Source organism: Equus asinus, chromosome 2 (genome assembly GCF_041296235.1).
Source record: "Equus asinus isolate D_3611 breed Donkey chromosome 2, EquAss-T2T_v2, whole genome shotgun sequence".
Classification (NCBI taxonomy): Eukaryota; Metazoa; Chordata; class Mammalia; order Perissodactyla; family Equidae; genus Equus; species Equus asinus.
The window spans coordinates 57983232-58005825 of record NC_091791.1 but is presented as its reverse complement, the minus strand read 5'-3'; the positions used below and the strand labels follow the sequence as shown (position 1 = coordinate 58005825).

At 42.0% G+C, this 22594-nt stretch overlaps 1 protein-coding gene and 1 long non-coding RNA gene across 4 annotated transcripts in view; both read right to left on the bottom strand.

Annotated features, from left to right (window-relative positions):
- Window positions 1-76: 76 nt before the first annotated feature.
- On the bottom strand, window positions 77-13257 carry LOC123279921 (uncharacterized). Of its 3 annotated transcripts, none has more exons than XR_011495466.1 (3): window positions 13122-13257; window positions 12330-12412; window positions 77-112 (listed from the first exon to the last, which is right to left on the bottom strand). It is a non-coding gene; the product is annotated as an uncharacterized lncRNA (long non-coding RNA). The 3 variants fall into 3 exon arrangements; XR_011495463.1 differs by lacking the exon at window positions 77-112 and adding an exon at window positions 6263-6312; XR_011495464.1 differs by lacking the exon at window positions 77-112 and adding an exon at window positions 7407-7453.
- Window positions 13258-17441: 4184 nt separating this feature from the next.
- Window positions 17442-22594, bottom strand: part of KIFBP (kinesin family binding protein) — a 39017-nt gene continuing 33864 nt past the window's right edge. Inside the window, exons 6-7 of the mRNA XM_014862794.3 lie at window positions 22357-22472; window positions 17442-18897 (exon numbers count right to left, since the gene is read on the bottom strand). Coding sequence (XP_014718280.1) covers window positions 18022-18897; window positions 22357-22472 — 992 coding nt within the window. The 3' untranslated portion in view covers window positions 17442-18021. The remainder of the gene's footprint in view (window positions 18898-22356; window positions 22473-22594) is intronic.

The window sequence follows — 22594 nt, the reverse complement described above, 5'->3', positions numbered from 1 at the left end:
GCTGGTTCGGATCCTGGGTGCGGACATGGCATCACTTGTCAAGCCATGCTGTGGTAGGCGTCCCACATATAAAGCAGAGGAAGATGGGCACGGATGGTACCTCAGGGCCAGTCTTCCTCAGCAAAAAGAGGAGGATTGGAAGCAGATGTTAGCTCAGGGCTAATCTTCCTTTAAAAAAATTAATTAATTAAATTAAATTTTTAAAAATGTCCATTCCAGGCTTGATGGAAAAATTATGGGGACAAGTAGCTGCTGCCTCTGAGACTGCAAGCATATCCTGGAAAAGGAGAGCACTGGGCCAAGGGGAGGGTGGAGAGGGAGGGTCCCATCCTGTGCAACCCCTGCGCATCTGCTGCAGGAGTGGACGCAGAGGGAGAAGCAAAGTTGGAGTCTGGCCTGCAGCTCCTCTTTACTCTTCTGTGAGACAGTAAAGAAGGACTAGAATGTCAATGATCCTCTGCTATAAATCCCGACTTCAAGAGTCACATGAAAACACACCTTTTCTCCCTTCCACAACGTGAAATAAGACAACTCAGGGGCAAGGTAACCTACGTAAATAAGTGACTGAGTGTGAAGCGACACCTAAAGGGCCAGAGTACAGCCAAGACCCCTCTCTGACCCTTGTTTGTGCAGATCTTGAGCCTAGCTAAGTGGTCCCAATTTAAAAGGAGGGTGTCTCAACCAAAGCTTCAGAAAAGAGCCCCTTGCTGATTAAAAACAGATGTTTCCAGAGGAGCCTGGCATCCCTGTTAGTCAGGACGGTGGCATTGGAGCCATTCCCTCCTCTCTGTACCCCAGGACTAGTCATCCTTCCCTTTCCCTGGTCCATTTCCACTTCTGCTCCGGAACAACGCATTTTGAGCTGGCACTGTTCTCAGAGCTGGGGCTCCGTGACACTGTCCTGCCCTCACAGAGCTGGCATTCTCGGCCTTGACATCTTCCATTTCCCCTTGTGAATCTACCACTCACAAATCCCAACCTCCAGCTGGGACCTGACCCCAGAGCTCCAACCCGGCTGGTCCGTCTGGGTGGCCCATCATCAGCTCAAATTCAACACCACCCAGTCAAACTTTTCTTACCCCTCCCACAGGCTCCTGCCCTTTACATCCCTATTCCTGCCAAGGACACTGCTTCTTACCCAGTCTCCCCAGCCCAGAACTTCAGTAACAATAGAAAGGGGTCACATCTACTGAGTGCTGAATATGTTCCAGGCACATATACTACCTAATTTAACCCTCACCACAAACCTATGAAGCGAGCTCAGTTACAGATGAGAAAAGGTAAGCTCAGAAAGGTTATTAATTTGCTCAAGATCATACACCTAGAAATTAGTGATATAGAACCTCTTAATCTCAAGTTTGTGTGCCAATGCACAGTAAGCCAATCACCGAGACGTCAGTGCTTAGAGATGGAGAAAGGTTTATTCAAATTCGCCAAAATGAGAAGGTGGGAGGATAGGTTCAGTCAATTCCACCACAACAAAAGAAGAAAGCAGGGGTTTTATGGAGCTAAGGGACTTGGCAATAGGAGTTTTAGAGAAACAAAGGGGAAATCTGTGTTTCTTTCACCCCAGACAAGCCCTTGGGCAATCACACTTCTGGGTGTCAACAGCAACTGAGGGCTGATTATCTGGTGATGTAACTTCCTGGAAGGCATTCTTTTTCTTCTGCAAAACAAGCTCATAATTCCTTGTGACCCCTGAGTCACCCCTCAGGGTAAACAAGAAAATAGCAAATTAACAAGGCTAGCTTCTTTTCATCCATGTCTGTGTTGAGAACAGGGTCAAAGGGTGATCATGTTCTTATTGAATATTTACAGTAACCCTCTGGTACCCAGCTTCAGCAGCATAACCAGGACTCAGATCCAGACCCAACTTCAGTGAGCAGCAGGGTTTTTTCAGTGCTTCCAGGGACCCTTGGGAATCCCTGAGACCTCAGGGGTCGGTGAGGTCAAAACTATTTTCACAGTAATGCTAAGGTACAGTGGAGTTCAGAAGCTATGTGATGTGTGTTATCACAATAGACTGAATGCAGAGACAGATAGGAGAATCCAGCAAGCTGTCTTTCCCGTAAGCCGGACACCAAGAAATTTGAAAAAATGTAAAACGATGCCACTCTTCTCACTAGTTTTTTTGTTTTGGAATATATACTTATTAATTAATCATAAAATATGTTAACATGTAATGGGTTTATTATTATTTAGATTTTTTTCTTAGTTTTAATTTCTAATATGGTAAACATCAATGGATATAACCTGCAGCCACAAAATTCAGTAATTTTAAAAGTATAAACTGGTCTTAAGACCAAAAAGTTTGAGAACCACTGATTTAAAGCTTCTCTTCCTGTCTTTCCATTTCCTCAACATCTCACATCGAAATCTAAGGACTTTCCGATCCTTTCTTGCCTCCAGGCTGCCCTTGATCCACCCTGTCCTGTAGCTGCTATTTGTGGGTTTCTCTTTCTGTTTCCTACCCAACATTCCTTGTCTTTTTTTTTTAGTTGTAGTTACATTGTTTTTATTTAAGCATTTTAAGGCAAATAATTTAATATGACACATCTGCTCCCATGTATATCACATATCACCTTATGCAATAATTTGGATCCCCTGAAAATCCGTGGTTGAATCTATTTGTTCAAAGTGACTTATGTTTAAAATACTCAGGAAAACTACAAAACAAAGAACCTTTAAGACAGCGGTTCTCAGACTTGAGCTGGCATCAGAGTCACCCAGAGGGCTAGTTAAACCCTGTGCTGCTAGGCCACCTAGAGTTTCTCTTTCAATAGGTCTGGGGTGGAGCCTGAGAATTTGCATTTTCAACGTTTCCAGTTGATGCTGCTGCTGCTGCTGATCCAAGGACCACGCTTTGAGAACCACAGTTTTAAGGAAATAACTCCCAATTTATATTTCCTATTAAATTGAATTGCCTTACACGGAGTTTGCTTCACGTGAGCTTCATGTACATAACAATATTACACCTTTTCATTCTAACTGGGCACTGTGAACTGATAAGCTTAGCGAGAACGCATTGGTTGCTCAAATAGGTTGGTGATTTTTTTGAAAGTTGATATCTTCCTCCTCTGGCATGGCGCCAGGAGTCGTTTTGTTTTTTTTTAAGTTTGTACTCTTTTCATTGCCAATGACAGAGACTCAAAGTGAATTGATCTAAGCTTAAGAGGGAATCTATTGGGTAGGTGAGGGCTTCATTAGGAATCTGTCTGCATCTTCGGGTTCTGCTTTCCTCATGTCATCTCTGCTCTCAGGCAGGGTCTTCTCTCCACATGATGGATGACACAACAGCCCCAGCAGCTCCCAGCTAGGCTTGGACCAGCCTAGTAATCTCCAAGAAAAAGACAATGATCCTCTTTTCTAACAGGTCTAGCAAAAGGCCACGACTGATATTTTTTGTTTAGCAAATACATATCACATGAAGTTTACCGTTTTAACCATTTTTAAGTGTTCAGTTCTGTGGCATTAGGTGCATTCACTGTGTTGTGCAATGATTACCACCATTGTTCTTTTTTGGGTAGCAGTCTGCCAGTTTCCCTCTAAGGAACCACTCATCCTCAACTCTCAGTCCATGTGGTTTGGTGGCCCTTCCCCCATCTCAGCTCCAGGAGAGCATGTGAAACTCATGCCTAGCCAAGGAGAGTGGTCTGCCACGCCACCGTGTTTGGTCCAAGGATAGCCCTGGACAGAAGCTGGGTCAATCAGAGTCAATACCCATCTTCCTGGGTTATGCTGAAACTACTGGGAGAGGGGACTCCTCTTTCACATTGCCAGGCTGGTAGGATGTAAGCCTGGTGCTGCCAGGGGCCCCTTATAGAAGGAGACTGCCTGAAAGCCAACAGAGAGGAAAGCAGATCCAAGAGAGGAAGATACTGAGGCCTGTTATTTAAGCCAATGTATTTCTTCTGTTTAATATTTATTTATTTATTGCTTGCAAAGTTTCCCAACTAACGCAGTATGGTAGGCAGAATAATGCCCCACCCCCCAAAGATGTCCATCATCTGAATCCCTGGTAGCTGTGACTATGTTACCTTACATGGCAAAGGGAAATTAAGGTTGTAAGACGCAATTAATGCTGCTGGTCAGATGATCTTAAAATACAGAATAGGGGCCGGCCCAGTGGCGTAGTGGTTAAGCGCACACGTTCTGCTTCGGTGGCCCTGGGTTCGCCAGTTCGGATCCCGGGTGCGGACATGGCACCGCTTGGCAAGCCATACTGTGGTAGGCATCCCACATATAAGTAGAGGAAGATGGGCATGGATGTTAGCTCAGGGCCAGTCTTCCTCAGCAAAAAGAGGAGGATTGGCAGTAGTTAGCTCAGGGCTAACCTTCCTCAAAAAAACCCAAAAATACAGAATAACCTGGATTATCCAGGTGGGACCCAAGTAGTCACAGGAGTCCTTAAAAACGAAGCAGGAGGCAGAAGAAGAGGTCAGAGTAACGTGATTCCAGAAGGACTCAACTTGCTTTTGCTAACTCTGAAGATGGAGCAAGGGGCCACGGCCAAGGAGTGCAGGAAGCTTCTAGAAGCTGGAAAAGGTAAGGAAACAGATTCTCCTCTCGAGTTTCCAGAAAGGAATGCAGCCCTGCCGACGCCTTAGTTTTAGCCCAGAGGCCCATGTCAGACTTCTAACCTATGGAACTGTAAGACAGTAAATTTGTGTAGTTTTAAGCCACCAAGTTTTTGGTAGTTCATTACACCAGCCACCAAGTTTGCGATAATTTGTTAGTTTAGTTTAGAAAACTAAAGCACCCTGTATCTTGCCGCCTGCCCCTGCCCTGAGCTTTAGTAGTCAGTGGCTCCACCTGCCTGCAGGGCAAGCCCACACTCCTCACCTAGAATTCAGGTCCTTCGTGGGCCGTCCCGTCTGGCCTCAGCCTCTCTCTCCAGCCTCAGGTCTCCATAGCTGCCTCTTTCAGGGGCTTCTTCAGCCGGGCTTCCTCTTCTCATTTTCCTCTCCGGGCCTTTGGTGTTAAAACACCCCCAACTTTCCTTGCCATCTCTTCCCTGACAAATTATGCCACACTCTTCTGCCTATTGTAACCCCACGGTCCCTTCCTTTGGGCTCAGCTCTAGTCCCACCTCCCGTAGGTGACCTTCATCCTCAGCCACACACACACACACACACACACACACACACACACACACACGCTCATTTGGGCGTGGCCTACTCCTTCTAATGCTCTTGTTGTCTGAGATGTGTGAGGACAACTGTCTGTCCTGTCTGGTCCTGGATCGCCGATCCCCGAGGGCCCGCCTCCTTCCCAGGCTATGTGTCTGATACACTCAGCGCCTCCAACCCCTTCTTCTTAGAGGGGAGAAAACAGGCTCTGAGAGGGCAGCGACGCCCCCAAAGCCTCCTGATGTTCAGTCCACAGATCTTCCCACCTTTCCCTGCAGCCTCCAGCCATCGGGAGAGATTCGTCACACATGTGACTGCTTGATTATCGCCTCAAGCGGGCCGGATAACTTACTTACCTCCACAGCCAGCCATGCTTGCCTGCATCAGCAAGGCCCCTACCCTCAATGCCCCCAAACCGGTCTCTGAGACAAGGCTAGAAAATCACTGGAGGGTTGTACGGGCGGAACAAGTTTTGTCTCCCAGGCCCGGCAGAGGAAAATGAGGCGTGTCCTTCTTTCCCACTCTCCCTCAGAGCTTGAACGAGGGACGCTTAGGGAACTTGGCAAGTTGGGAAGTGATCTAGGATTCTTTGCTGAGCGCCACGCCGCGGTGCTAACCACTGAAATGAAGATTATGTTACAGAGAGGCAAGATCAGTGCTCTTCTCTGAGCCCTGGTTTTCTCATCTGTAGGTTAAGGAGTTTGTGCCATCATGCTCAAACCTGCTAGGTGGTCAGAAAAATGCAAATTAAAATAACGAGATACCATTTTCCACCATCAGGTAAGCAAAAGGTGGTAAAAAGTGACTTCTGATGCTAGTGAGGAAGCAGGGAAGCATACATTTGTGCATTACTTGTGAGAATGTGAATTGCTACAATTCATGGGGAGAATAACGTGGCAATATCTTAAAACAAAAAATTTGCATGCCGTTAGAGGTCAGGAGAGAGGGTACCCTTGGGAGGAGAGTATTGACCCAAAGGGATTGCGAGGCGGCCTCCTCAGGTGCCAGCAATGTTCTGTTTCTTGATCTAGGTACTGGTCACACTTGTGTGTTCTGTTTGTGAGAATTCATTAAACTGTACCTTCATGATGCATGCACTTTTCAGTGTGTTATACTCTGACAGAAAGTTAAAATAACATATGCACATCCTTTGATCCAGCAATTCCAGTTTTAGGAATATATCCTATAAAAATAAAAGTATCAATATGTAAGGATTCATTCATAAGCATGTTTATTGGTCTTTAGTGACATAAAAACTGAAATAACCTGACTGTTCATCATAGGAAATGGGTGAACAAATAAGGTCTATCTGTGCTATGGAATCAGAAGCAGCTGTGACAAAAGTTATATCAATCTGTATTGAGCTAGAGAAAGGTTTATGAAAATTATTAAGTGGAGGGGGCAGCAAGTTGCAGAGTAAGTTGTATGATTCCATTTTTCTAAAAGAACAAAATAGAAGGAAGCCATATCTGTGTGTTCAGACATTTGAATATGTATATTTGAGCAGAGAGGGGTAGAAGGGCACCCTCCACACTGTTAATTTAGGTTCCCTCAGGGGCGCAAGGTTGGAGGAGAATGAGGGAAGATTTTTATGCATTCCCGTACTTGACTAGTTATCACAAACATATATTACTTTTTAAATTAAAAATCTAATAAACCAAGAAAAGAAAGATATGGGATCCGGGAAAGAGTGGCTACCCCCTAGGAGAGCAGTGAAGAGAAGTCCCAGGATGATAGCCGGACATCGGATCTAGAGAAGAGTCAGTGCAGACGGGAGGGAGGAGGAAGGCTCCTGAGGGACGTCTTTGGGGGAGAAAAGGATGAATAAATGATTATGAGGGTGAGTCTGACAGCCAGAACACAAAGGCAAATACTGAGGGGGCAAAAAAAAGGCAGTTGGAAACTCAAAGAAGAACATAAATCTGTATGAGAAAGCAATATAATCATAGTATATTTTACTTAATTCTGCAGTGGGTGATATTTACATAATCATTGAATATAAACACAGTTTATTCATTATTAACTTTTAGCATCCTCCTACAAAGGTAGAAGAACGATTATGGCAGAGTAAAATGTACACATAATGTGCACTTATTAACACTGCCAATGTATAAAAGAAAATATAGAGGCTTTGTGAGCTTGATGAAGACAGATCAGTTAAAAGGGAAGGGTGGGGGCCACCCCGTGGCCGAGTGGTTCAGTTCCCGCGCTCCATTGCGGCGGCCAAGGGTTTTGCCGGTTTGGATCCTGGGCCCGGACATAGCACCGCTTGTCAGGCCACACTGAGGCGGCTTCCCACGTGCCACAACTAGCAGGACCTGCAACTAAGATATACAACTATGTACTGGGGAGATTTGGGGAGATAAAGCAGAAAAAAGAAAAAAAAAAGGGAAGAGTATGGGCACTAAGATCCTTACCTTAGTGGGTGGCCAAGAAATGGAACAACACACACATGTATATACATATACATTTAAACATGCATATTTCTTACACATTATTTACATTTGTAAACACATGTATTTACACCTGTGTGTTTATTATACATTGTTTACATATATATTCATTACATGTTATTATATATAATACATATATAGCTTAATCAAAAAACAGTGTTTATATTGGCAGATATACTGAAAGAGGTGAGGAGGGGAAGTAGGATGCTGTGAGCTAAATCCTTCACTATCGTTGTGAGAAGTCAGTAGATAACATTTTAAATTGATAAATCAAGAAATAGTGATACAAACATGTTATTACCGCATATCCAGGGAACCACCAAAAGACAGTTAAACGGGCTCCCCCCAGGAGTGGGTGGCAGTGTAGGGGAGGGTAGTACTTTTCATTTTAAACTCCTTGAAACTATTTTTTAAATTAAGGGTATTTCTTAAATTGATTTAAAAAGTATTATTTAAAATAACTTTTTTGAAAAAGAAAATGAATGCAAGTGTGTGTGAGAGTGTAAGTAACATTCAACAGATTCTACTAATCTGGGGATAAGTGAACTAGAAAGATGAAGAAATCCATCTTGATGGTAACCAGCATCTTAAGAATAGATGGCATTGGCCCAGAGAGCCTGGAGAGACAAAGGACCTAGGTCAGAATCCTATGGATCATCATATTTAAGTGATTTAAAAAGTCCTTAAAAGGAACACAAGAAATGGCTGGCAAGGTAGAAGTATGGGAAAGTGCAGTATTGTGGAAGGAAGAGGAAAAAAGTGTTTCAAGAGAGAGTGTCAGGGGCCAGCCCCATGGCCAAGTGGTTAAGTTCACGTGCTCTGCTTCCGTGGCCTAAGGTTTCACCGGTTCGGATCCTGGACACGGACATGACATGGTTCATCAGGCCATGTTGAAGTAGGGTCCCACATGCCACAACTAGAAGGACCCACAACTAAAATATACAACTATGTATTGGGGGGATTTGGGGAGAAAAAGAAAAAAAAAAAAAAAGATTGGCAACAGTTGTTAGCTCAGGTGCCAATCTTTAAAAAAAAAAAAAAAGAGGGGATGTCAGTCTGTCCAATGCCATACCATCAAGAGGTCAGGAATGATGAGGACTGAAAAGTTTCCATTGGGCTTAGCAGCATGGAGGCCCCTGGACTTCCGGGCAGTGGCTAAGTCTACCATATGCCGTATGCACATATATTGGTATATTGTACCATACGCATATATGTTGGAGTCTTGGACTGTCCAGCTACAGAAATATGAGGGGAGGGCTGCATTTTTCTCATTCACAAAGTTCCAAGCTCTCATCCACCTGGTATGTGACTATCATCCCCTTCAAAGGAAGACAGTATTAATGGAAGGTCCGAGTTACAAAAATATGTCCCCATTCTACAATTCAGGGATTTCCCTAGGGAAGAGATGCTCCGTCTACTATAGGAGAAAGGAGAAAGGATTGTGTCCCCATAAGCAGGCACTCAGCTTTCATTTAACCAGATGTCACCAGGACATAGCCTTTCTTGGGGTATGAGAGTGGAGGAATCTGAGGATTTGCTCACTCAAACTAGTCAGGTTCCTGAGAGTTGCTCCTGGCTTTACATGCAGGGTAGTTAATACCACAACACTGGGACAACCATTTGGGTATTTCCATTCAAATCTTCCAAGAAATGCTGCGTGTCTAGTCTGTAGTCTTTGTCAAACAACCTCTCCTTCCTTTTCCTCGCCTCCTTTGAGGCATTCTAGAATATTCTTCAGGGGTCATTAGGGAGTCCTTAGCTTTCATCTAGGAGGCTTCCTCTTGGGCCCTGAGAGACCAAGTGCTGTGGTTGCTGGTCTCAGCCCCCCGCTGCCAGGCACCCAGCAGAATTCTCCTCCTAGTACGGCAGGAGGTGCTTAGGGAGCTAAGAGGAGAGAGTTGCAGCTCCTTGGCTACTTAAAGCTGCTGGGGGGCTGGCCCCATGGCCGAGTGGTTAAGTTCACGCGCTCCGCTGCAGGCGGCCCAGTGTTTCGTTGGTTCGAATCCTGGGCGCAGACATGGCACTGCTCATCAAACCACGCTGAGGCAGCGTCCCACATGCCACAACTAGAAGAACCCACAACGAAGAATATACAACTATGTACCGGGGGCTTTGGGGAGAAAAAGGAAAAAATAAAATCAAAAAAAAAAGCTGCTGGGAATGTTCATTTTGTCCCTCTGTCCCCAGGCTGGGTTCTCCCTGGGAACCAAAGGCATAGAATAACTTTCTGGTTCAGGATGCTTCTCCCTGTACAAGCTGCTCCAGTACACTCTAGCTCTGGCTTCCTTCTCTTAATTCTACAAGCAGGGGTTCTTGCACTTAATGTACGTAAGAATCACATGTGGTTCCACTAAAATGCAGATCCCTGGACCCCACTCCCAGATTTCCTGATTCATTCTAGGCTAGAGTCTGGGAATCTGCATTTTAATAAGTTCCGCTAAATCATTCTGATGCAGGTGGTCCTGGGACTCGACTCTAGGAAACAATGCCTACAGTTTGTGCTAATACAAACTATTATTAAAAATATCTTGTCTAATTATCCCAGTTATTCAATAGTCATTATCTATTATTAAATAACTATGTAAACGAATTCCTGCTGCTGATCCTGAAATAACATGGAGTTGCCCATGTGAGAAGCAGCTTAATTGGCAGTCAGTACTTGAATTTGGAGCTCATATTTGAAATCTATTTGTTTTCTCTGTGTCTGGCAGCTTAGTCCCATCTCTGCTGAACAGCACTCGCCTAAGCCTCTCACACCTTATTATCGGCTGTTTGCCTAGTTCTCTAAGCACCCCAAGGAATCTCAAAGTGACTTTCATTTATAATGCGTAATCATTGACAAGAAATTGTCACTTATTGAGGTATATGGAGTAGCTATTCTGGTTTAAAACTAGTGTGGCTTGAACTAAAGAAGCCTGACTTATGGCCTACCAAACATACATTGTGCATCTGCTTTATCCATTACAGAATGCATGAAATATGACCTCCAAGTAAAAGAATGTACTCTTTTAAGGTAAGAATGCATACTTTCCCTCCTAAGACACCAGGATGGGTAACGCCCCTATCAGTACTCTTGAAGGTAGTAAGTTTCCTTTCCCAGACCTCAGAATCATGTTGGCCCACTAATTTGCAAATTAATACCTCTTTGAAACTTTGATAAATATGTATCCTGGGCAATGTTTGATGTCTGTTCTTTGTTCCAAAAAGATATAAAACTGTACTGAAAACCATGCTTCTCTGGAACGCTTTCCTCCTTTGTGGAGACTGCCTTCCTGGGTTGTCCTCTGCTTCGCTCAGTAAAACTCACTTTCTCTCTCCTATCTATAGAATGGTTGTCAGTAAACTGTGTCAACATCATGTATCAAGTCAGGTCATTCCAAACATACCCTCTCTGTTGGGTACACAGTCTCTATTGAATTCATGTGATAAGACTGTGGAACTCGGAACACTCTGGCACATCCTCAGTGAGTGAAACTCACACTACTCTTCCAGAGGATCTTGGGAATCATTTCTCCTTATTTTTAAGTGGAATATAATTAGATTTTTATGGGCTCCAGGCACGAAAAAACAGACGATTAAACATTCAGAAGTAGAGTTAAAAACTCGAGTCTAAAAGGGCAGTAAGTTCTTGACATAAAGCTGTCCTGTACTTTTGCATAATCAGTACAGCAGATCTGTTATCATTTTTACAATTTCTTACATGATTGTACCATTTTCTTAGTGTCCAAGAAATAACTTTTGGGTGAAAATTAAAAGCATAAAAATTATCCAAATGAGATTACAGATGACTTTGAAGGGTGATGAATGTCTTGATAACAACCTGACTCAGGACGATAACAGGAAAGGCAGAGTGGTTAATCATCGAGCGAGATAGTTCAGGAGGAAGCAGGGTGGGGGGGCTCTTACTGATAGAGCTGGTATGTGGCAGGTCATGTCAGATCCAGAAACTCATCATCATCCAGCAGGCTGTTTGGTTTTCTCCTAACTATATTTTTGAACCCTATTTTCATACAGAGCATGTATATGGCCTTTCTGTCATGAACTTCCTGAGAAAGAAGTTACTGGCTTAAGGGGTCTGGTCGGATTATGTGGGTTATATGGGTGAGATTTTATGAGAGCTGTACTTTCTCTGGGATTTCTCCTTGACAAATAGTTCCTGGTTGCTTTCTTGAATTTTTTTCCCATTCTAGGTTTTTTCAAAGTCCAATAATAATAAAAGTAGTGATAAAAACAATTTACAGGGATATTATGGGCTCCGATTGATTTTTTTCCCCCCCAAAAAAGACTACTTCTCTCTGGAGTGCAAAATGACTAAAAGGCCCATTTGTGTCCTTCCACTCACAATATGAATGCATCTCTACACACTGGGCCATTTAAAAAACGTTGTCGGTCTAACATATTTTAGTTTTCTCTCTTCATATCTTCATGATTAGTAACTGATTGTGATAATCAAAAACAGACATGCAATACAAGTAGCTATGAATAGTTTGGAAATACTGCGACAGCTACTTAGCTACAAAAGGGATAATTTTTTAAAAGTCTATAGCTATATAAATATAATAGCTATAAGTATAGTTTGGACCATGTGTGATTTTAGGTTAAATCTTCTCTTATTATAGCTTCTGCCCGGCTTAATGGCTTGTCAGCAATTTCACTTGAAGCGCAGTTCTCCCTTCTTATAGTCCATTCAAACTAAAATTGATAGAACCAGCAGCTTGTTAACTTTGTAAATGTTATTCGTACTGACCTGGTTCAGATAGCTCTGCCATTTACTAGCTGCGTAACCTTGGGCAAGTCACTGAAGCTCTCTCTAAGCCTCAGCTTCACATTCTGTAAAAGGAGGATAATAAAGTTAGTAAGACAATTGAATGAAATAATGCATATAAACTGCTTAGCCGAGGGCCTGGAATAGATTAGACAGTGCCTAATAACATTAGCTTTTATAATACGTTACATGTAAGGTGTAAAGAAACTCCAAGTAAACCAATAAAAGCAAGAGTTGGCAAACTATGCCCATAGGCCAAGTCCGGCCTGCCACCTGTTTTCGAAAGTAAAGTTTACTAGAACACAGCCACATTCATTCATTTATGTACTGTCTAGAGCTCCTTTCACAGCAGGAGTGAATAGTTACTATAGACCGTATGGCCCAAAAAGTCACAAACAGTTACCGTTCGGCCCTTTAAAGAAAGTTTGCCAACTCCCGAGGACAAGGGTAAGAAATTCAATTGGCTGGAACAAATAACATTTGAAATATGGACGTGTCTATTTTCTAGTCAAAACAAAAACGAAAAAGGAAAATACATATCTATCAAGCCCTTCCTCTTACAGGATTCAGGGAAAAACTGACAGCATTGGCTCACACTGTGATCTGAGGAGCGGAGACGAACAACACCACATAACCCAGAAAACTCCACAGAGTTACAAGCAACTGCTACGAGGTTCCCAGAGGAACTGCAAGGGAAGAGGAAAAGTCTCTCCTTTGCCCAGTGTGTTCCCCTGAGAATAAGAGGAAAGTAATGAGGATGGCATTGAAACAAACCTGTTCTTAGTAACTTGGATTTCCGCAAAAGATAGCCTGCACTGTCTGGAAGACTCTAAAATTCACATACTGATTTCAACTGCTGAGATAACTGCTCGGAACTGACAGGCAATCTGCAGTCTTCTGATAGCAGGCCTTCAATATATATTTGTTGAATAAGTCTCTAAATCTAGCAAGATTGAAAAGACAATTGTAAAGGAATGTTGTCAAAAAACACCTTTTTTTTTTTAAAGATTTTATTTTTCCTTTTTCTCCCCAAAGCCCCCCGGTACATAGTTGTGCATTTTTAGTTGTGAGTCCCTCCAGTTGTGGCATGCGGTACGCTGCCTCAGTGTGGCTTGATGAGTGGTGCCATATCCGCGCCCAGGATTCGAACCAGTGAAACCCTGGGCTGCCGAAGCAGAGCGTGTGAACTTAACCACTGGGCCATGGGGCTGGCTCCAAAAAGCACATTTTTTCACTAGCATAGTATATAGTCCTTGCCCGATAATTGGTTTTAGGGGTGAGGAAAAGAGGAACAAAAGGCTATTTCAAATAAATCTATGACTCTGATGGGTCATTGACTCTAGCCCAAACTCTATCACGCTACCAACGCTTCTCAGGTTCTGGGCACAGTATTTCATATAAGATTCTGCAAAACTAGCCCAGAATAATGAACCAACTATCAGGGTAAGGAAGAGCCTCTAGTACCCTGAGGACTCTACAGTAATAGGGACAAAACAGCTTTGGCAGAGGCCAAGCAGATAACACAGTATTAAAGAATCCAGCATTGCCAAGAAATCCAATATATTCTGTGAAAAAATAACAAAGACATGACATTGCCATGACTCCAGACTCAACCAAAACCAGTATGTACTAAATAATAGAAGAATTCAATTTTTCTTTGGATGTGAGATCTAGACCAGGCAGCATAGCCACATTAGTTTCCTAAACCAACCCTCAACATCATCCACCCTGCACCACGCCCAACACAGAACAGGCTAGGGCAGCAGTTCTCCAAGTCGGGTCCAGGGTGCCTCAGAGTGGGGCAGGAGATCCCATGAAACTATTTTCATAATAAGAAAACATTGCTTTACTCACTCTCTCACAAATGTAGAGTTTTCCAAAGGCTACATGACATGTTCTATCACACGAGTTGTACGAATTAACCTGTTTCCTATTAAGCCAGACATTAAAGATATTTGCAAAAATGTAAAATATCGACTGGATAAAGAAGATATGGTATATACACACAATGGAATACTACTCAGCCATAAAAAAGGACCAAATTGTTCCATTCGCATCAACATGGATGGACCTTGAGGATATTATGTTAAGCGAAATAAGCCCGACAGAGAAAGACAAACTCTATATGACCCCACTTATAGGTGGAAGTTAACATACAGACATGGAGAACCGATCGGTGGTTACCAGGGAAAAGGGGGGGTGGGGGGAGGGCACAAAGGGTGAAGTGGTGTACCCACAACATTACTAACAATAACGTACAATTGAAATCTCACAAGGTTGTAATCTATCATAATCTTAATAAAAAAATAAAAATAAAAAAATAAAACAAGCGTTTTTTCAGATAAAAAAAGTAAAATATGCCACATGCCTTTTTTTTGGAAAATATTTTTCATGAAACATTACTTTTAAATCCAATGGGTTTATTATTGTCATTTTAAGTTAAATTGCTAAAATTTTCATAATCGGAATTTCAAATAAGGTAAATATAGAAAGATACAACCTACATAAACAAAAGTTTTTTTGGCATCCTGAATAATTTCACGTGGAAAGGAGCCTTAAGACCAAAAAGTTTGAGAACTACTAAGCTAGAGAAGCAATGCCGTCTCGGAGGGCAGCTGCCTTTGGGAAGCCATGCTCAGGGAAAGCAGTTTGCGGAATGGCCGTGTAACTAGAGTACAGGATTGCAAAGCAGCCAGTGAGGTTTTCTGCTGATAACTAAAGACAAAGTCTTAAAATATTAAAAGTCACTGCAGACAGCAAACGACAAATAGCAGAGCGTGTTGATGACTATTAGGATAAAGACTGGTTTTAAGACCAGTGTCTTTTATACTTGAATTTTATCTTTTGAACTCAAGTTGAATAACACAGTTGGGAAGAAGAAAAGCTATCAAGATTTAGGAGACTGTCTTACAGGTCACATTCTCAGAGCTCAGCAGTGACTAGCACACAGAAAGAGTTAAGTATCTTTAAACAAATGAATGACTACGTAAGTGAAGTTGAATTAGGTTGGCAGCAAAATGGCTATGTCAAGAAAGGCTTATAACGGGGTGACTTGCTCTAGAATCAGTTCTCAAAAAGAGTGGAAGAAATGAGAGTAGCTGAGAAGCAGAGCCCTATCACTACCTCCAAGAAACCTCCCTCCCCTCTTTGCCACTTCTCAATCCTCCTCACTTTCCTTTTAAAGTCTGACCAAGGGATGTTATTAGCCATCATTTCATCTCAAGCATCTTAACATCCTAAATTCAATATGACCTAAATAGAACTCTTAATTCTAACCCACATCACCCTCATAAAAAAGCGCTCCTCTTGCATACTTCCACTTAATTTGGGGTTTTGTGTGTGTGTGTGTGTGTGTGTGTGTGTGTGTGTGTGTGAGGAAAACTGGCCCTGAGCTAACATCTGTGCCCATTCCTCCATTTTACATGTGGGACGCCTGCCTCAGCATGGCTTGATAAGCGGTGTGTATGTCTGCACCCAGGATCCGAACCGGCGATCCCTGGGCCCCTGAAGCAGAGCACACAAACCTAACCGCTGTGCCACCAGGCCGGCTCCTAATCTAGTTCTTGATTCTTCTTTTCCCCTCATGCCTTACATTTAATCCTTTAACATGTCCTGTGATTCCACTTCCGAAGCACATACTGAATTTATCCACTTCTCTCCATCCCTCCTCTATCACCCTAGTCCAAATCACTTGGATTAATCTTAATAGAACCTAGCCTGTCTCCCTGCTTCCCCTCTGGCGCCTCCCCATGCCCCTACGATCTGTTCTCCTAGGAGCCAGTGTGGTTTCCTAAAAATGCTGGTCAGATCATGCCACTCCCCTCTTAAAAAGTCCAGAGGTTTCCCACAGTACCTAGAATAAAATCCAAACTCCTTACCCTCATCCACAAAGTCCTCTCCATCTGGCTCCCTACCCCTGCCCAATTCCACCCAACTCCCCACCCTCATCTGCTCCAGCCACACATATCTTCTAAAAAGCCAAACTCCTTCCTAAACTCGCTCCAGCCTGAGGGGCTACCATTCTCCGGAATACTCCACCAAAGAATCTTTGCTGCCTTTTTTCCCCCATTTAGTTCTCAGCTCAATGTCACTTCCTACCTTTTCAGAGGCCTTTCCAGATCACTCTAGCTAAAGTAGCACCCCTTCCCATGAGATGTTTACTGTATCACTCTGGTTCCTTTCACAACAGCATGCAGCACCTTAAATCATCTTGCTATTTGTTTACTCACTCCATGAAAACTTGCCTTTATCTTGTTCATCACTGAATCCTCTATGCTTAGAAAAGCGAGAACAGTGCCTGACCCACAGTAGACATTAAATAAATTTTAGTTAAATATTGAGTGAATTACACATTGCTGTTATATACAAAGATTTTTTTTTTCCTGGCAAATTGATCTCAAAGGAAAAGGTGTTCATCACACATACATACATGTTACAAAATCTTAGAGCTGACCTATTCCTAAGCTTTCTGAAGCAATGGGCAAGCCAACATATCGAGTTATTCTCTTTTTTACAACTGATCTTGATTTTTACCCTGGATAGGGACTCCATTTCAATTCTGCATTTCTTTTTATTTTATTATTTTTGTGAGGAAGATTGGCCCTCAGTTAACATCTGTGGCCAATCTTTTTCTTTTTTGCTTAAGATTGTCACTGAGCTAACATCTGTGCCAATCTTCCTCTATTTTATGTGGGATGCCACCACAGCATGGCTTGATGAGTGGTGCCAGGTCCCCATCTGGGATCCAAACCTGTGAACCCTGGGCTGCCAGAGTAGAGCACATGAACTTAACCACTACGCACCGGGCCGGCCCCCAATTCTGCATTTCTTAAAATCACTAAGTATATTAACAATGTACATATCCTTTTTCAGTAGCGTCTAAAGATTTATAAGTATACCAGGATCCTCCAGTGAAAAACTGCAGCCAATAAGATTTTTCAGACACACAGACTACTGTCTCAGTAAATATTTATTCAATGAATGAGATTTTAATGTTTTCTATCTGTGCAGTGTTACCAAAGAAATATTCTTCTCTGGCTTCAAATAAGGAAATACCTTTGAAGTAACAAAAATAAAAGCAATTCTTACAAGAAAACAAAAGAGTAAAAGGAAGCTTTTATTAGTGAAACAAGTCAATTTACTATTTTTCCAACAGGGCCTTTTTCCTCTATAAATGAGACAAACTGCTTTACAACAACATAACTTAATTTTTTAATATTTTCAAAAAGGAAAGATTTCTTTGGGCATTTAGGAAAGTAAGTGTCTTGAGAATAACAACTACAGGAAGTTTCCTTTTCAATTTTAATAAAGTCTCCTCCACCAGGTATATTACCCAGTATCTTTCCTCTTAACGAAACCATCAAGTACCAGCCAACAAAGAACCTCCCTTTAGAAACCGAGGCAGGAGAGGTTTACATTTAAATAGGAAACAAGTGATCTAAAACACCAATCACACACCACGTTAACAAGGCAACTTACATAATTAGGCATAAATTATTAATTATCTTTATGTTGATTAAGGTCCTAGCAAAGACTCTATTGGTCAGACTGTATCTTAAGCTCAAACTGCACCTGTCTGGCTGTAAAGGTAAATATCACAATGGAGCTGGGCCTGTTTGACTAAGAGGAAAAACTCTTCCACACTGCACATTTTCTTTCATAAAAACAGGGCCTATTAAGTCAGGGCCATCTTGGTTCTGAATCTCTCCATTTTTGTTGGAAGGAGACTCACCATCTCTTTACTAAGTTCTAGCTCAACTTCTATTTCCCGGGCGGCCTCAGGGTGCTTTTCACAGTAATCCACAATAAATTTGTAATGTTCCAATGATGTTGCCAAATTTTCTAGCTCTTTCTTGGGATCTGCAGTGATGATTTTGCCATAAAGACGAGCAACTCGAAACTTAGCCAACATGGCAGGGCGAAGAACATCTTCCCCTATGTGCTCGGGAAACACTTTATTTGGGTCTCTCAGGGAGTCTAAGAAGAGCTGGTAGTACTTCAATGCCGACTTATTAAGATTATTTATTTTTTTCACTATGTGTGAATCAGGGTCCCTCAGCTTGTCAGCAATGGCAACCTTCAAATCCATCATGTCATAGTAAGCGTGTGCAATTTCAAACTGAATCTGTCTGTTGACCAACAGATAATACTGTGGATTCAGGTCCACAATCAGGGGCTCTAGCATGGCTATTCTACGTTTATGCATCTTGCACCGCCTCTCCATGTCAGTTTCAAAGAACGCAAGCACCTTAAACAGAGCACTGTGGTCCTGGACAACTTCAATATGGTCAGTGACATAACCATCAATCTGAAAGAACTCTTTTGCCTCAAAGACATAGTGCTGACCCAATAAGAAAAGTTCTCTGGCTTCTTCAAAGTCTAAAGGTCTCAAATAGGTCACTTTCTCTTCCACTGCAGAGATGGCATCACACAGTTCACCGGTTCCAAACTGCACAGCTTTTTTCCTAACGCTTTCTTCCTCATCTAGTTCTTTTTTCCGTAAAGCTCTAAGTTCATTTTGTTTATCAAGATCAAGCTCTCCTATGTTGTCCTGAAAGAAAAATATAAATCATGGTTAATTCGGACACTGATCTCCTGCTGTCAAATGATATTACAGCAAACTTAAGAGTAAAGAAAAGAAACCCTAACTTCCCAGCCTCGTTAGGGAGGTATAATCTTAAACATCTTTTAAAACTTCTTTCTTCTAATTATACTCCAATTATATTAAAATTGCAAGAAATCAGGAAAAAATACTTAAGTAAAATAGATAAACTGCTTATATATTACTTTCCTTTTTGGGGAACTAAAACTCCTTTACAGTTACTCCTTCAGATAAACGCATAGGAAAGAACTTTAAGGACTGTGAAACATTACATACATGTAATACATTATTAGTATTCTAACATTAGAGACAGACTGTAATCTACATTCTACAAGTATTTCACAGAGATGCCAGTAAGATTAATGATATGATATTTGTGCCAGGATAAGTGACTTAGTAAAATATATTACACCCACAACTAGAAGGACCTGCAACTAAGATATACAACTGTGTACAGGGGGGGGTTGGGGAGATAAAGCAGAGGGAAAAAAAAAAAAAGATTGGCAACAGTTGTTAGCCCAGGAGCTAATCTTTAAAAAAAAAAAAAAAATATATATATATATAGACAAAATATATTACAGAGAAATACTCTGGGTCTCTTAAAGACACTATAGTGAAGATAGTTAAATCTACCTTCATAGTTAAAGTTATCTTCTTTACCTCCTCGGGACAAAAAAAAAAGGACCTAAGATGGTTAAAAAATAGAGTGAGGTCATCCTCCTCTTCCTGGATAAAATGAAACATCACATTCTTCAATGCTCAGCCCCAAGGCCTCTTCTTCTCTCTTTAGACCCTGCATTGTTCAAAGCGGTAGCCAGTAGCCACCTGTGGATGGCTACTGAGCACTTGAAATGTGGCAAGTCCAAACTGAGATGTGGACTATCTGTGTAAAACATATACCCAACTTCTAAGACTTGATACAAAAATAATCTAAAATCTCTCTCTTTTATTTTTTTTTGAGGAAGATTAGCCCTGAGCTAACATCCACTGCCAATCCTCCTCTTTTTGCTGAGGAAGATCGGCCCTGAGCTAACATCTGTGCCCATCTTCCTCTACTTTATACATGGGATGACTGCCACGGCATGGCTTGATAAGCAGTGCATAGGTCCACGCCTGGGATTTGAACCAGTGAACCCTGGGCCACCGAAGCAGAGTGTGGGGACTTAACCACTGAGCCACCAGGCTCGCCCTCTTAATTTTTTAATATTCAGGACGTTTAGAAAAGGCAATATTTGCTGATATTCTGGATTAAAATGTATAATTTTGATTTCACTTGCTTTTCTCCTTTTCTAATATGGCCACTAGAAAATTTAAAATTACATATGTGGCTGGTATTCCATTTCTATTGGACAGCGCTGCTCTAGACAGGTGGCTCTATCCACACCTGTGGCTGCCATTGCCAGCCATGGGAGGATGACTCACAAATCTACAGCTACAGCCCAGACCTCTTCTCAAGCCCCTAGACCCAAAGCCACAGCTCCCTACGTGAGAACTCCTCTCCAAAGACTCAAAGGCACTTCATCTTCAACATTCCCCAAGGGAACTCCTCCTCTTCTTCAGCAAACAGGCTCCTATTCAAGTGTTATTCTAGCGAAGGACACTCCATCCATCTGGACAGCCAGCATCCTAGGAACCATCCTTGAGATGTCCCTCTCCTCTCCCCTGTACTCCACACTTCCATTCTATCACCAAGTCCTTTACATTTTGCTTCCTAAATACCTCGTGAATCCATTCTTTTTTCCTCCATCTCTTCCGCCACCATCTCACCTGGCCTGTTGCAGTGGTCTTCTAACTAATCTCCCTCATCCACTCCTGCTTTCCCTCAATTCCTTCTCCATTCTGCGACCTAAGGGATTGTTCCAAAAACCCTTCAAGGCTTCCATTCCTCGAAGGCCCTGTTTGTTCTAGCCCCCTTCTACTCTACCTTATACCACACGCGCTCTCACCCTGCTCCAGCTTCACAGGCCTTGTGCCCCTCCTAACACCATGCTCCCTAGGCCACTGAACTTTTAAACACGCTGCTGCAGCTCGTTGGAATGTGCTCCTTCTTTTCTCCAATCCGGGTAATTCCTACTCTTTCCCAGTGCTTCCTACAAGTGTTACGTCCTCCTATTGCATCTTCTCCCATCAGATGTCTCTCCTCTGTGGAACTCACCAAAGTGCACTTCTACATGAAGTCAAAACCAGGTCTATTTTGTTCATCATAGGACAATGACTCACACAGCTGGCCTAAATCCTTAATTAAATAAATTTGAGTATGATTTTAAGCTGGAATTGAAGAAGGCTTTTTAGATGAACAGATGATCAAAGAATGAAGTTAAAGTAATAAAAAAAAGTCAGATTAAGGAAAATCTGAGTAATTGAATAGCATGGCAACTATTTCAGTTTAATCAGGTGAAAAGTTCTATTTCATCAACTAAATGAAGGGTGAGAGGTAACCCATAGGGTATTTTGCTCAACACAATTACTTCCGACGCAGGCTCTAAGTCTGAATCTTGTTTCCTTACTTGCTTCCTGGCTGCTGGTTTATCTACACGCTTTCTAGGTTGCTTTCTGAGCAGAAGACAGCTGACAGCGCTTCCTGGCTCTAACTTCTCCGTTAGAATTTCTAAAGTTCTTCCTCTTTAGTGATTAGGAACTAGGATTCAGTATGAATTAGTAATAATAATTATAATGATGAGGATAGTTAACATTTAATGAGGACTTGGCATGTCTCGGGCACATTTCTGAGTCCTTTATATATATTAATGTAACTCTCATAACAACATTATTAAGTAAGTACTATTATTACCTCCGCCTTGTGAGGAAATTAAGGCACAGAGAGATTAAGTAAATTGCCATGAACACACAGCCACAAACTGGCAGGGCTGTTTCCATATATTTTTATAAAAAAATATATTTATATACTGTATAAAGTATATAAAGATTAGTAAGAATTGTTTCCTGCCCTCAAGTTGCTTATAGTCTAAAATAGGTAAAAGAATAAGACAAGAATATGAAGAGGGATAACACAAAGTTGAAATTAAGCGACTTAGGAAAGAGTAAGAAAAGTTCTATGCAGTTTAAAGGAGGGAGATGACATCTGTTGGGGATGAAGAATTACACATTTAACAATTACTTATTGAGAACCTATTGTGCCTGGAGATAATAATATAATATGAATATATTGTAGACCTCACCTCTCAAGGACCTTATGTTCTATCCAAAGGAAAGTCTTCAAGGAAGAGGTGCTATTTGAGATAGGCCCTGAATAGTGAGTAAGATTTTAAAAGGTAGAGAAGGGGAGTGCATTCTACATGCCTTGCATAATAAACATGCAGAGAACCCAATGAGCATAATCTCCATTTTTAAGCTTCTACTTACATCCTGCTCATTTAAGAAAGAAAAGGCAACTTTTGGCTGCGTTACCTGCATGGAAAGTTGGGCATTCTGCATGAGAGTCAAACAGTATTTGATCCAGCATCTTGCTATTTCCCCTTTTCTTTGATGATAAAGTTCCGGTACTTCTCCTTCAGCTTCAGTAGCTAAAATTACACAGTGAGATTTGTCCAAGTTAATGGTCACAGCTAGAATTTTCATTGTGTACTGCTTTCTTTTTTAACATCACTTTTTCCTGATTGTACAAGTAACAGATCCTCACTGAAGC